Source organism: Euprymna scolopes, chromosome 7, assembly GCF_053919585.1.
Source record: "Euprymna scolopes isolate OS-2025 chromosome 7, ASM5391958v1, whole genome shotgun sequence".
NCBI classification, from domain to species: domain Eukaryota; kingdom Metazoa; phylum Mollusca; class Cephalopoda; order Sepiida; family Sepiolidae; genus Euprymna; species Euprymna scolopes.
This window is the reverse complement of record NC_136488.1, coordinates 162963140-162977054: the sequence shown is the minus strand read 5'-3', so window position 1 is coordinate 162977054 and position 13915 is coordinate 162963140. Positions and strand designations below refer to the sequence as shown.

Genomic DNA, 13915 nt, shown 5'->3' with positions numbered 1-13915 from the left:
TACTTATTGAAACCGATATCAGAACTCGAATGGTACGGAGGTTTAGTTATTTTACTAGTGTCTTTACTCCTTTTCTCAAATTTCAATTTTTGAGGTCAGACACCAAACATATTTGTATTCTTTAACTCTATTTTCTCAGATTAGGAATCTGTGAACGACAAGCAAACGGCACCCCTAAACAGCGTTCAGGTTAGCGACTTTGAATGCGACCATAAGTCTTATATATACTTATTACAGGTACGATAAAGTTGTCGCTCGAAATTTGTTTGCTGGATTTGCGATTTGGGCAGTAGGCGCCCTCTGGAGTCTGGAAAGAAAGAAAGAAAAAGAAAGGAAACTGTTGCTTCTTTTTCGGTTATACAGTACTCATAAGTTGTTGTAACAATGTTATTCTCTTTAGCTCAAACGTTGTATGTAGAGACAGTCGCAAAGGAAATGAGAACCTAGACATAAACGTTCCAGGTTCAAGAAAAAATATTTATTTGCTTCGTTTATCACTCTAGTCGCCGACACGTATTTAACACCAGTATGCTTTCTCTTTTTGACCGCCGATCTCAATATACGGCATCAGACACAGCTGAATCGAAAGGATAAAAAGCCATCACGTGCTTGCTAGGCGTAACTTCCTACCTGCCACGCGTCTTCTTTTTCTTCTCTTTTTTCTTCTTCTTTTCTTCCCTTTCGATTTCTTTACTTATATATGCATTCCGCTCCGTGATGTCACGCCCACGTCATGGCTACAAATGCTAACTCGATACGCCATTTTAATACCGGAACCTGACTACAGTGTAGTATGTCCCCAGTCAACTCTAGCCGTGCCCGGTGATCTCAACCTGTAAATGACAGTTGCAACAACAACCGTAGTTTAATCTTTTTTACGAAGGGGGGTGGGGCATGCTCCCACCAGGAAACATTAATTAACGGGACCTGCTAGTATATATATATATATATACATATATATATATATATATATATATATATATAGAGAGAGAGAGAGAGAGAGAGAGAGAGAGATAGAGAGAGAGAGAGAGTGATACCGAAGAGTCTTTCATAAATTTTCTCCTTAAAAAAAGGTTATTTTATTTATAAAAAAATATTTTGTCTGGCTGAAATTTGAAGAATAAAATACGTATTGAATACGTTTGAAGCCAAAATTACAACGCGAATTTAATAAATTAAACAAATATTTATTTTTTAAGAAATATATTTCGGAGTAAAACTCCCTTCTAATCTTTTGTGTTTTTTCTCTTTTTCTTCGCCATGATGTCGGGTTGAAGAAAGTAGGATGAAGGGAGTTTTACTCCGAAAGATATTTCTAAAAAAAATGAACTTTTGTTTATTTTATTAATTTCGCGTTGCAATTTTGGCTTCAAACGTATTCAATACGTATTTTATTCTTCATATATATATATATATATAAACTTCATTTATTCACATAAATTAATATACGAAAGTATAAAATGCGTAAACTTTAAGTATTTACTTCAAAAGTGCTCAATACGTAGGTAGAGCTAGTTAGTAAGTTATAAAATATATATGGCGATTAAGCTACACTGAATATTCCGCGTTTCCTCGACTCTAGGACTCTTCAGGCTTATGCGCATAAGCCTGAAGAGTCCTAGAGTGGATGAAACGCGGAATATTGAGTGTAGCTTAATCGTCATATATATTTTATAACTTACTAACTAGCTCTCTCTCTCTCTCTCTCTCTCTCTCTATATATATATATATATATATATATATATATATATATATATATATATGTATATGAATTTTCTTATGATATTAAATCAACTTGTTGAGACTTATTGTTTTTTTACCTGACGATGTCAATTGGGTGTTCGTACATGCACGCACCTGGGTTACAGTCACTTTCTTTGACACAAGCACAACATACATTGATCGCCTGCTTAACAAGCCGATATTTTGTCAGCATTCACCATTGTTTAACTGAACTATACTGGCGTCAATCACGTTGACACATCGTAATGAATCATCACATACAACGAGAAAAGAGGACGACTTCTATAGAGTATTAATAATGAGATAATCTTGTCGGATATTATTTTATGCAGATGACACCGATATTTTCTGAGTGAATATTGTCTTGTTTCATAGTTGCTTTTAACGACTTTTATGGAAATTGCTCCAGATAAGGCGGGAAGCCACTTGATGTAAGGAGCTAACAGCAACGAAAGAGCGAATAGACAAGAGATGCTTATTGATCTAAATCTTGAAAAGATCAAACTTATAGATAGAAAGAAAACAGTCAGCGGAAAGAAAGTTCGAAAAAACCGCTTGAAATACGAAGCAATATCTCTACTATTATATAAAAGTCATTTTTGTGTATGTGTGTGAATTCCCCATTTGTTCCGAAACGGCTAAGCCTATTATTTGCAAATTTAGCTTAAATGTAATTTATATGTGTTCTTAGATATGTTTTCTACAAAAATTCATCCGATAAGTATCGGAAATCGAAAAATCCGATCTTAAAAATTGTCTTTACTCTCTTATAGATATAAAAAAAGAAACAGGGGAATATTTTATGTTACACCGGTAAAGGGAGATAATAAAATTTAAGCAAATCATTTCTTCTTAAAAAAAACAACAACAGATATATTGTCACCTGGAGATATAACTTAGTGGAAGAGCATTCGAGTACAAATTCAAGCCCATGTGTACCTCACCATTTTAATTTTTTCTTATTAATGAGTTTAATTTATGATAAAAAAGAAGTACCACTAAAATCACTGAGAAGCAGAAAGAGCAATAGATCTAATACATGCACTTATTGTGTACGATTAATTGAATACAAGTTGCGATTAAGCAGTGAGAAACTGTATGCTCATAGCGTTGCCAAGTGTATTCATGCATAAATTACAATAAATTCTGTAGAATTTGAACTTGGTACCCATTTTTTGTTAAGAAATGCGATTATTATTATTATTATTATTATTATTATTATTATTATTTATTTATTTATTTATTTATTATTTATTTTATTTTCGAAAACCAAATACTTCCATTTCACTCATAATTTAGATTATATATATATATATATTACTTCTTTTAATGTATTTGTCTGTTTGTCTGTTAGTCTGTCTGTTCTAGTTTTACCCGGAAATTACTTAGCCGATCTGGCTAAAATTTGGTATGGATCTTATGGTAAGGTGCAGCGAACTAAGTATTATGGTATACATTCGATGAACAGTTGTGGATCAATAGGGATGGTAAAGGTCGGTATTTAATGCAAAAATCATATTCACTCAGCAATTTGACTTAAAGTACTCATTTCTAAGTCAACAGCAATGGAGTGAGGCGAGAAGGAAAAACAGGAATTTACAGATGCTGGTTTCTCAAACACGATAGTTTATTGACATTTTCAATTTCAATTTGGAGTAGTTTAAATAACATTTATGGATGCCCATCATTCACCTATACATTTCTTTATTAACACTGTCAGTTGCATCGATGACTAAAAATGCCATTTTGACCATGTTTATTCAGTACAAATCAATCATTCGGAGTCGGATCGTGAGTTTCCTCATGTAGCCTAGGGCCCTTTTTAATTACCATTCATTTTCTTGGCCAGGTAACTATTGATAAAATAAAACCCCTTCTCACTATCTGATCGACACTTCCAAAAGTACTCATTTTTCAACTTTACATGATATGATTTTTGTTGTTGTTGTTGTTGTTATGCATCATTATAATGAGTGTGTTGGTATTCGTTTCCCCGATATCTTTCTATTAAGAACTTTTTTCTAGAAGGATATCGGGTACTTGCAGGAGGGCACATAAAAGTTACCAACCTACTTAAGTAAAACTGTTGCTGTGGAACAAATTGGATTCGAACTTAGCACACTCAAGTTTTCAGTCCGTGTCATTAATCACTTAGCAACGGTCACTACCCTGTTGCTGTTTTTAAGCGAGTCTGATTTCTGCAGATTAATCACGAAGATCGTGCCTAAGGGTCGTCATTGTTGCTCACATCTATTAATTAACCTACAGGACGTCGACCTTGTATTAAACTTTGGAGAAGATTTGGCCCAAAACATACAAAATAATGACTAAAAAATAACGTTGTTGCTCTAATTTCATTGATTTGTGGTCCAAACCTAGATCCAGAGAAGACCAGTGGACGACGGATAATGGTGCCGACTCAACTGGATTTTCATCAATGCTCTGTTATCCAGGTTGCGACTCCATACCGCTTATTATCAGACAAATCTGCCAAAGTAGCCCTACAAGGAACCAGAATTTCAGACGACATCCCTTTTAAACTGTCACGTTGCTAACGCCTCTTTGACAATGAGAAAGGGTTTTACGTTAGAGGGTGATCTTGCTCAATTATAGACTCTTTATATCTCTGCAAACTCGTATTATCTTACACCGCATGAGATTTGAGTTTAAATCCAATATCCAAGAGTGAACGTAGTCTTTGACTACTATGATAGTAGAGGTAATCGGTTTAATATTCGTATTATTTGGATTCTTCAGACTACTGTTCTCATCTCGGTTGCCATTTTCACGACATCTCTGTCGATGTAACCTCCGACCTTCTTCAAGTGTATATTTCTAAACTCAGGAATGTTTCTGTCGAACTTTGGAATCTGCACAGAATTTCGAACAGAACGCATTATTTAACCACGGGTGTCCTATGCCTGCATTCTCGTTAGAGTATTTGGAAAAAATCAATTGTAAAGTGATATTCTTCTGAAGGTTGAAAGTTACATCCTCAGTGTCTGCGACCGAAAAATACAATTGCAAATTACTTAAGACCTCTATTCAGTCGCATTCGACGGATACATTCCCGAGTTTGACAAGATACACATGAAGACGGTCAAAAGTTACACTGAGCGAGGCTTGTGAAAATCACACTCAAGATTAATCAACATTAGTCCAAAGATTCGAAATAATACAAATAATCAATCCTCCTTTCAAAATTCAGATACCGGCTTAATATGATCTAAATACTGTTTCATAATACCATCACATTTTATTAATTGCTGTTTCAGTTGCTTGGAGACCTGGGCAGATGTACCAGTTGAGAATCCGTTCTCAGTAATCAGCCCGACAGGTGATGGGGCCAGGAAATAATGTACACCATCTGGGTAGTAGCTAAAAGAGCCACCCTTCCAAGTCTTGCCATTCGACTTTTGGGTAGAGTAAGTTCATAGCTTAATACCAGAGGCACCCCTCCCGGGGAGTGCCGACGAGGCGGTTAAGGAAACTTTTGCTAAGTCTGAGTGCCATTTCTTTAGGGGCGCTGACTTAACATTCCCCATCTTCCGACCTTGTATCACATCTTTCTGCGGTTGGAAGCAAGTAAATATCTACTGCTTGATAGCAAGAATGGTTGGTAAACAGCTTTCTATTATCTTCAGCCAACCAAACAACTCCACCAATAAACCATTAATATCGACAAAACTTTTTTTCTAGAACGCTGGAAATGTTAATGTCTTGCATATATAATGTTATATTATCTTTCTTTTCATTTTTTTCCAGATCACTTCGGGAAAGTCGAAACGAGAGAAAACGCTCAACCAAGCGGACTCATTCGACGTGGGCGCCCATCTTCCGTCGATCTTTGGGGAAAGAAGCCAACAGAAGAGTCTCAGATCATCCGCTTTAGCAAAAAAAGCTAGCATTGAAGATGGGCTAATCGCGTTCAAGCGAACATCCATGAACCCTAACCCGATGGGAATCGAACGAATGGTAGGTTCACAACATTATTATATTTTCAAAAACGGACCGATTAGAGGAACGCATCGGTTTTTCAGTTGGAAAAAAGTATGGGATGGAAAATTCTTAAGTTAGGGAGAAAATATGACCAGACATTTATTTCTTATTCGAATCTCAAGGGGTTTTTTTACTAAATCGACTTCACATTATAATTTTAAGAGAAAAAAAGGTGGATCTTGGGTTTATTTTTTTACGACTGCGTCTCGCTTCCCTTATTTCGTTCTTTATACTTAATATTCTATGAAAGATATCTCTGACAAAGAGGAAAGAATTGCTGTTCTCTTGGTCAGCATCTGTTCCATCTAACACTTATCGTTGGCTATGTTTTCATCTTGAAGTGGTATTTTTGAATTCCTTACATCAAGTTGTTTCATGCCTTGTCTGGAGCGATTTCGATATAAGAAAACTAAGGTTTTCTTACATTTCTTTGAGAATACAAAGCTAAAATATCAAAGGGATATTCGTTGTATCATCGACTTGATAATGATGCTTTATTCATCAAATATAAGATAAGATCATCAACAGCAGCAGCATCATCATCACCAGCAGCAGCTGAAGCATCACCATCATCATCAGGAGCAACAGCATCATCATCGTATGAATTCAAAGGTTCTATTGTTAGCATTAATATTTTTCTAGCTAGAATTTTTTCTAGAAAGACATTGGGTAATTACGATGGATAGAACCATGTAAAGGCTGCCAACATCTTAAGTGAAAGTGATTTTGTGGAACGAACTGGATTCGAACTTGGAACACCCAGATCCCTAGTCCGTGTCGCTAACCACGCAACCACCGTCACCTCCCAAAAATAGAATGATGCGAAAATTATCTCTATTTATATAAAGTTAGGTATGTATATGTGTTTATGCATTTCTCTGGACCCCTAAACCAATTCACTGATTATTACTAATCTGAAAATAGATGATAGGCGTAAGAGAAGGTAATGTGGACTACATTTAGTTTAATTGAGTGGTATGAAAATGAGACAAAGAGGTGGTGCAAATCTCCACGGGTTTACAAATGCCTTCAATTTTGTTTTCTTCTTCTTTTTGTGAAATTTGATCAATGATTATTAGATATCGATTTATAAATATTCTCTGTATAATAAAAACCACTGGCGTATGCAAATGACCAGGCCGTGGTGCAAACGTGATGTCATAACGAGATCGAACGCAGGGAAGGGAAAGAAAAGCCGATAGGGGAAAAAAGCGCATGGCGACGTGGGAGGAGAAAAATCACGTATTGACATGCCAGAGATTCTTTTTAAAACCACGTGATGGCAGGACGAAAACTTTAAAACAAAATCCCGGTTTCATTTATCTTTCGATGATTTTTGGACGATCATATCGTCGCTGACTTGGAAAATACGTGTCAAGCGGCATAGTGTGGAAAGGACCGGCAAGAAATGCTGTTTCTTTCAACCGAAATAAAAAAAAACTTGTGTTGAATTTCTTTCTTTTGTTTCTTTGCGAAATTTTCATACACAATGTCCGTGTTAGCATGTAACTACCACGCCACAACTACCACACTACACACTGAGTAATTTGTATAATTTTATTTCATTGCTTGGACTATTATTCTAATCTTCTAGCTGCTGTTTTCACGACGTTTTAACCAATTATTTCTCTGGCCTTCGTCAGGTTAACCGCGACGGGATAGAAATGTCGGATTCTCCAACTACATCGACAGCAATTACTGCATTCAATAGTTGTGGTCATCTCACCACGGTTTGGCCAACTAATCCTCTGACTTTGGGAGGGATTGAACCCTCTAACTCCAGACAATACTCACCTGGAATTGTATCTCTATCCACTGCGCCACAGGCCAAGGTTGGATTTTTTGGTCTTATAATATTGTTCTTCTAATTGTCGGTTCCGTAAAAAGTGTTACATTATTGAATTAATCTGGAATTAATTTGTATGACTTTATTTAATTATTTGGATTTGGAAAAAAAATTAGTATAATTGTACATCTGAAAACGAGAATAAATTTAAAGCTCTCAAAATTCAGACGATAATTGTTCGCAGTGACCAGTTGCGTAACAGATAAGATACTTGATCAAATTCAGTTGTAAGTGACTCTTTTAGAGATTGAGGATTCAGTCCTCAGTGCAAGCAATACTCAGAACTTCTGGTTTACAGAACGAGAACATGTTATCCCCGAGCAGATTCCCGAGTTTGACAGAAAGATTTCTGAGTTCGACAAGATGCGGCTGAAGAAGGTTGGACGTTAGATCGGCCGAACGTTATGAAAGTAACACTTAAGATTAGAACAATAGTCCAAATAATCCAAATAACACGAAGCATCTTCTTTTTCTTGTGCTCCTTATAATTTATAATCATTGTATCCCACGGCTTAGTATGAATGGATGAACACCAAGTAATAAAATATCATAGGTCCATGCTTCTGGTGTAATCTAGTCCCATTATAATCTGTACAGAATTTAGATATATCAAGAATTAATCAGCGGCCTATACTACTTTATCCAATGGGATTCGCCATAATTAGTTTTTAACTAATCAATACCTTTTTTTGTTTCCCGATAGATATCCTGTGCACCGGCGCCCGTCGAAGGAGAAGATCCGTACAGCGAGGTAACGGATGATCTACACTCTTCACAGTCTTCCGAAACCTCATCGGACAATGAGGTTCGACAGGGGATCACAAAGAGCTTCACCGTATTCGCTGCAACCAGATTTGCTCACAAAGAAGCCAATCCTCAGAACTACATCTGTATGCCGCTAACGTCACCTCTTCTGCATCACAAAGATAAATGCATCCAATTGGTAAGGTGGTGGTTTTGTTATATTCACCAAGTCATAACATTTGCTGACAATACATGAATTCCTGTTATGTCAACCTCTAAAATTTTCCTAACACATTAATATAGATATCTATCTATTTATCTATCTATCTATCTATCTATCTATATATATATATATATATATATATATATATATATATATATATATATTTGTATATATAGATATATATGGCACTCGTCTGACAAGATGTTGCAATCATCATATATATATATATATATATTTGTATATATATATATATATCGTTATATCTATATATATCTATATCTATCTATATATATAGATATATATATATCTGTATATATAGATATATATCTATATATATATATATATCTTTATATACATATATATCTATATCTATCTATCTATCTCTCTCTCTCTCTATATATATATATATATATATATATATACACACAGATACACACACACATATATATATATATATATATATATATATATATATATATATATATATATATATATATACATAAAGTGTAATGATTAAAGATAAATTCTGTAGATTAAAATATACATAAAAATATATTCAAGTCAAGAATTTATTGTTTGAAATAAGGAATATAGGGAGAAGAATTATATTTATTTCCTTAATCATTAATAGATTTTCAATAAAAGCTCAATTCACCAGAGGAAATTAAATGCAATTAGCAAAATGTTCAGCTATGAATAAAAATATATTTTGCTTATCGAAACATATTGAAAATGTTATTTAACACTTATTTAAATGGTGCATAAAAGTCAGAGAGAAAGGATATCATACAACCTGGGCAGCCCAATATCAATATGAGTTCAATAGTTTCGGGATATTTCTGCCAGGTGAAACGAATAGTAATCCAAGGAGAAAATCAGAGGTGATCGAGTAATCCGTTATAATTGAAGCATGTTCCAAATTTGAGGTAATATCCAGAGTATATGATGATCCCATACTGTGATTTAAAAAGGCATACAAGATGGTCATCCTCTTTGGCCATGTAAAGATCCGTTGGTGTTGAGGTTTACAACAAATCCAGAGGATATTGCATCAAATTGCAGAACAATATTCAATTCCATTGCATATATTTCCACCGATATTGAAAATACGTATACGGATGTACAAATCTCCAGAGCTTTACACGACAAATCATATATGCAAATTAAGAACACGAGAATCCCTGAATTCAGCAGGTCTTGAATTGGTAAACATTCAGAAAAAGCCTTTTTCCAGTCTAATTTGTGTCAATATATAAATATTGTTAACTATATTTTAATAAGAATGAAAATATATAAAGTACTAATAATAGTAGGGTGTGGTCAGTAGTATACTGGATTAATCCTAATTTTATAAATACAACACTGGTAAATTAAAAAAATATATCCATTTTGAATTTGGAGACAGGGACGAATCTCACAGGTATGGAAGACAGTTTTTGTTATATGAATAGGTGAGCCAATTTAATCATGAGTAGGTAACTAGATCTAGTATCTGGAACATTTTTGTTTAAATCCCCGAAACAGTGTTTCATGGTAAACAACTGATGATCCCTAAAATTAACATTAGGATTATTGTGAATTCGAGAGAGCAAATTGATGCTCTGATTTCAGGTGATTAAATTATTCACTAAATAGTTTTCCAACGAATGATAAAAAATGTAAAAATTAAATAAGTTTTTATATAGTTTTAAAAGTGAAAAAACTTCCAAGACTATATATATATATATATATATATATATATATATATATATATATATATATATTGTTTTCTTGTTAATATTCAAAGAGTAATGTTTTTCCAGTTATAGCAGGATAGACAATAATTTATTACACATAGTACACTATCAAATATAATTTGTCTCGTGCTCTGATATTAAGGGCATATATATATATATATATATATATATATATATATATATATATATAAAAGCGAAAATGTGTGTATGTATGTATCTATATATGTTTGTATGTATGTATGTGTGTTTGAGTGTCCGCTAAAAACTTTCAACAGACAGAACAAAAATTGACACACTCATATCATATTAAAGCTTCACCCTTCGCCCGACAAATATCGAAAAACGTTAATTTTTTCACCCTGAAATCGAAAATTTTCTACAGAAGGGGGTCAACAAAAACCGTCCTCTCATGACGACGACCGATTCTACGCATGCGTCAGATGACGTCATGATCTGATTTAGTTTAAATAGTTGAAGAATTGACTAAATTTCATGTACGTTATGTTAGCTCAGTTGGCTAGAGCGTTGGTTCATTATCTAAACGTTTTCGTTTCGATGTTTTAAATTTAAATATTGAACCAGTGTTATTTAAGCCATTTTCACGTAACGTTTGTTTTTCTGTTTTTTTTTTTTATTTCGCTTATTCTTAGGTTTTCATTGACCCCCCCCCCTCCGACCACACACACCCAAAAACACCCGAGTACCCACCGATTCTTTAAATTTTAATATCGAAAGAGGCTTATTTAAGCCATTTTTCACGTGTTTTTTTTTGGGGGGGAGGGGAGTTAACGTTCGTTTTCTGTTTTCCTTTTTGTTTTTTCGATTTTTACATTTAACATCGTTCGTTTTCCTTACGTTAGATTTTTTTGTGTTTTTTTTCGATGTTTTCATTACCCCCTCCCCCCACCGCCCGGATACCCCCCACTTTCTGTTTTCTATTTTTACTTCGCTTATTCTTAGGTTTTCATTAACATACCACACACACCTACAAACACTCGGACAACGCCGGGTACTCCTCCGCTAGTAAATATTGAACCAGCTGAATGTCTGTGTGTGTCTGGTCACGAATAGGCTCCTATATTGTTGACTATTTTAAAAAACTGATTACATATAATGATAGAAGATTATCTAGACACAGTAATAGGTATGTTTGATCTGGCAGAACGGTGGTTCATTAAAATTGTGGGGTCTGCGTTCGTGCCGTGTCCACAAAGTATTGAAATAAAAAAAAAATTTTAATTAAAAAAAATCGTTTACAAGTGTTTTTGACATAGATGTACATAAGAATACTTTGATAAGTATGTTTTAACTTAAATAGGGAAGGTATAATAAAATTGTGGGGTCTGCGTTCGCGCCTGGCCTCTACAGAATGGAAATATGTCACAAACTTTAACAAGATTTTTTATATAGATCCACAGAATATTGTGATAAGTGTTTCAGTGTGAACAGGTATGGTATAATAAATTATGGGGGTTATCTATTTTATTTTTACTTTCATCATATTTTGCTTCGAAGCTTTCTCTTTACAACCCTTCCTTTTCATAATCTATCATACTTTCATAAATCAGAGTCCATTTTTTTTTTTTTTTTTTTGCCGGCTGTTTTTGAACCCAGTCAACGACGGGTACTTTTACTAGTATATATATATATATATATATATATATATATATATATATATATATATATATATGTGTGTGTGTGTGTGTGTGTGTGTGTGTGTGTGTGTGTGTGTGTGTGTGTGCGCGTGTGTGTGTATATATATATGTATATATATGCATATATATATATATATATATATATATAGAGAGAGAGAGAGAGAGAGAGAGACAGAATAAATGACAAAAACTTATATTCCAAAATTCATTTTTGTCATTTATTCTCTATATTGCTCTTTAATTACATTGAGCTTCTTAAATAAGGATTGATATATATTATAAAAAATATATTTCTACAGAAATATATATATATATATATATATATATATATATTCCAGTTCAATTCCAAATTTTTGACATATTTTTAAATGTTCTTTTATTTTATCATAAAAGTACATGTTACAGGTTTGTTTCGTTAGAATTTCCAACAAACAGTAAAATATGTGATCACTATATTTTTATGTAGCAAACTATTCAAAAAAGTCTATGGAGATAAAACATTCAAAAACAATCTTTACATGTCAAAAATAGTCAAAATCATACCCTGATGTCAAGGGTGTAATTCTCGTTGTTAGTCAGGTGTACAGATCTGTAACATGTACTATTAAAGAGTAGAGGAAAATACAAGAACATGTGTTTTCAAAACTTGTGAATTGAACTTTAATATATATATATATATATATATATATATATATATATATATATACATATATATATATATATATTATTTTTCTTTTATTAAATTTTATTTTTTTCCTTGTACACATGTTTGTGAATTATTCCATGGATTTCTGCCTTTGGATTATTATGGACCATCTTCTTCCAATTACGGGATTTCCTTGGATTTTACTTGTACAAATGGAAATTCTTTTAACTTTCTTGAAGTTTTACATTTGGATTTTACTGTCACTGGATTTTTTATCTTCCACCAGACTATCCATTCATGTGTAATCACCTTTTTCTTTACCATATTCCCTCTGCGTAACTTATTTTGTTTTCAAGTAAGATCTGTGACTTACTAGTTGTTTCATAAAATACTTTTGCATGCAAAATCCGATCCCGAATTTTGCTAACTCCTACCCTCTGATGAGAAGGAGAGTATTTCTTCGAAACTCCGTGGCTTAAGGACTATCCATTTATCTAGTGCTTCCTTTATATATATACGTTTTATTTTTTCTTACCGTTTTTTTTTCTGTTCAGTTGAATTTTTGTTTCAGCTACGCGACCGTTTTGTGGCCGTTATGTAGCCTCCTCAGACTTTTTTTTAATTTGCTCTACAACAGTATTGTGCACTTACTTCAGGTTTTTATTAATTACCATTTCTACTATATACATATATATACATATATATATGTACATATATCTATACATATATATATATACATATATATATACATATATATACACATATATATACATATATATACACATATATATACACATATATATACACATATATATACACATATATATGCATATATATATACATACATATATATGTACATATATATGTACCTACATATATATACATATATATACATATATATATACATACATATATATATGCATAAATATATACATATATATATACATACACACACATTTTTGTCCTTTCCCGACATGGGTTGGATTTAAAAAAAAAAAAAAAAAAAAAAAAAAACTGTCTTTTTTCGAACGATCTATGACTTTTTCTTTTATCACATTTTTATTTCAATTATCCTGAAGATGTCCTCTGAAACAAGGACGAAACGTTGATTTTTTAATAATTTCATTCGGTTTTTTCTATTTTTTCTTTAAACATTAACGTCAACCACCGCTGGTTATATTTTTTCATTCCTTATACATATACATACATATATACATATACATATATATACATACATATATATATACATACATATATACATACATTATATATATATATATATATATATATATATATATATATATATATATATATATATACCAC

At 32.8% G+C, this 13915-nt stretch overlaps 1 protein-coding gene across 2 annotated transcripts in view; it reads left to right on the top strand.

Moving 5' to 3' along the window:
- The window catches only part of LOC145280119 (myosin-VIIa-like), a 285982-nt gene that overhangs the window by 148023 nt on the left and 124044 nt on the right, over positions 1–13915 (top strand). For both annotated transcript variants that reach the window (XM_080131876.1, XM_080131875.1), the window contains exons 2-3: positions 5509–5718; positions 8292–8531. In XM_080131876.1, coding sequence (XP_079988002.1) covers positions 5509–5718; positions 8292–8531 — 450 coding nt within the window. The remainder of the gene's footprint in view (positions 1–5508; positions 5719–8291; positions 8532–13915) is intronic.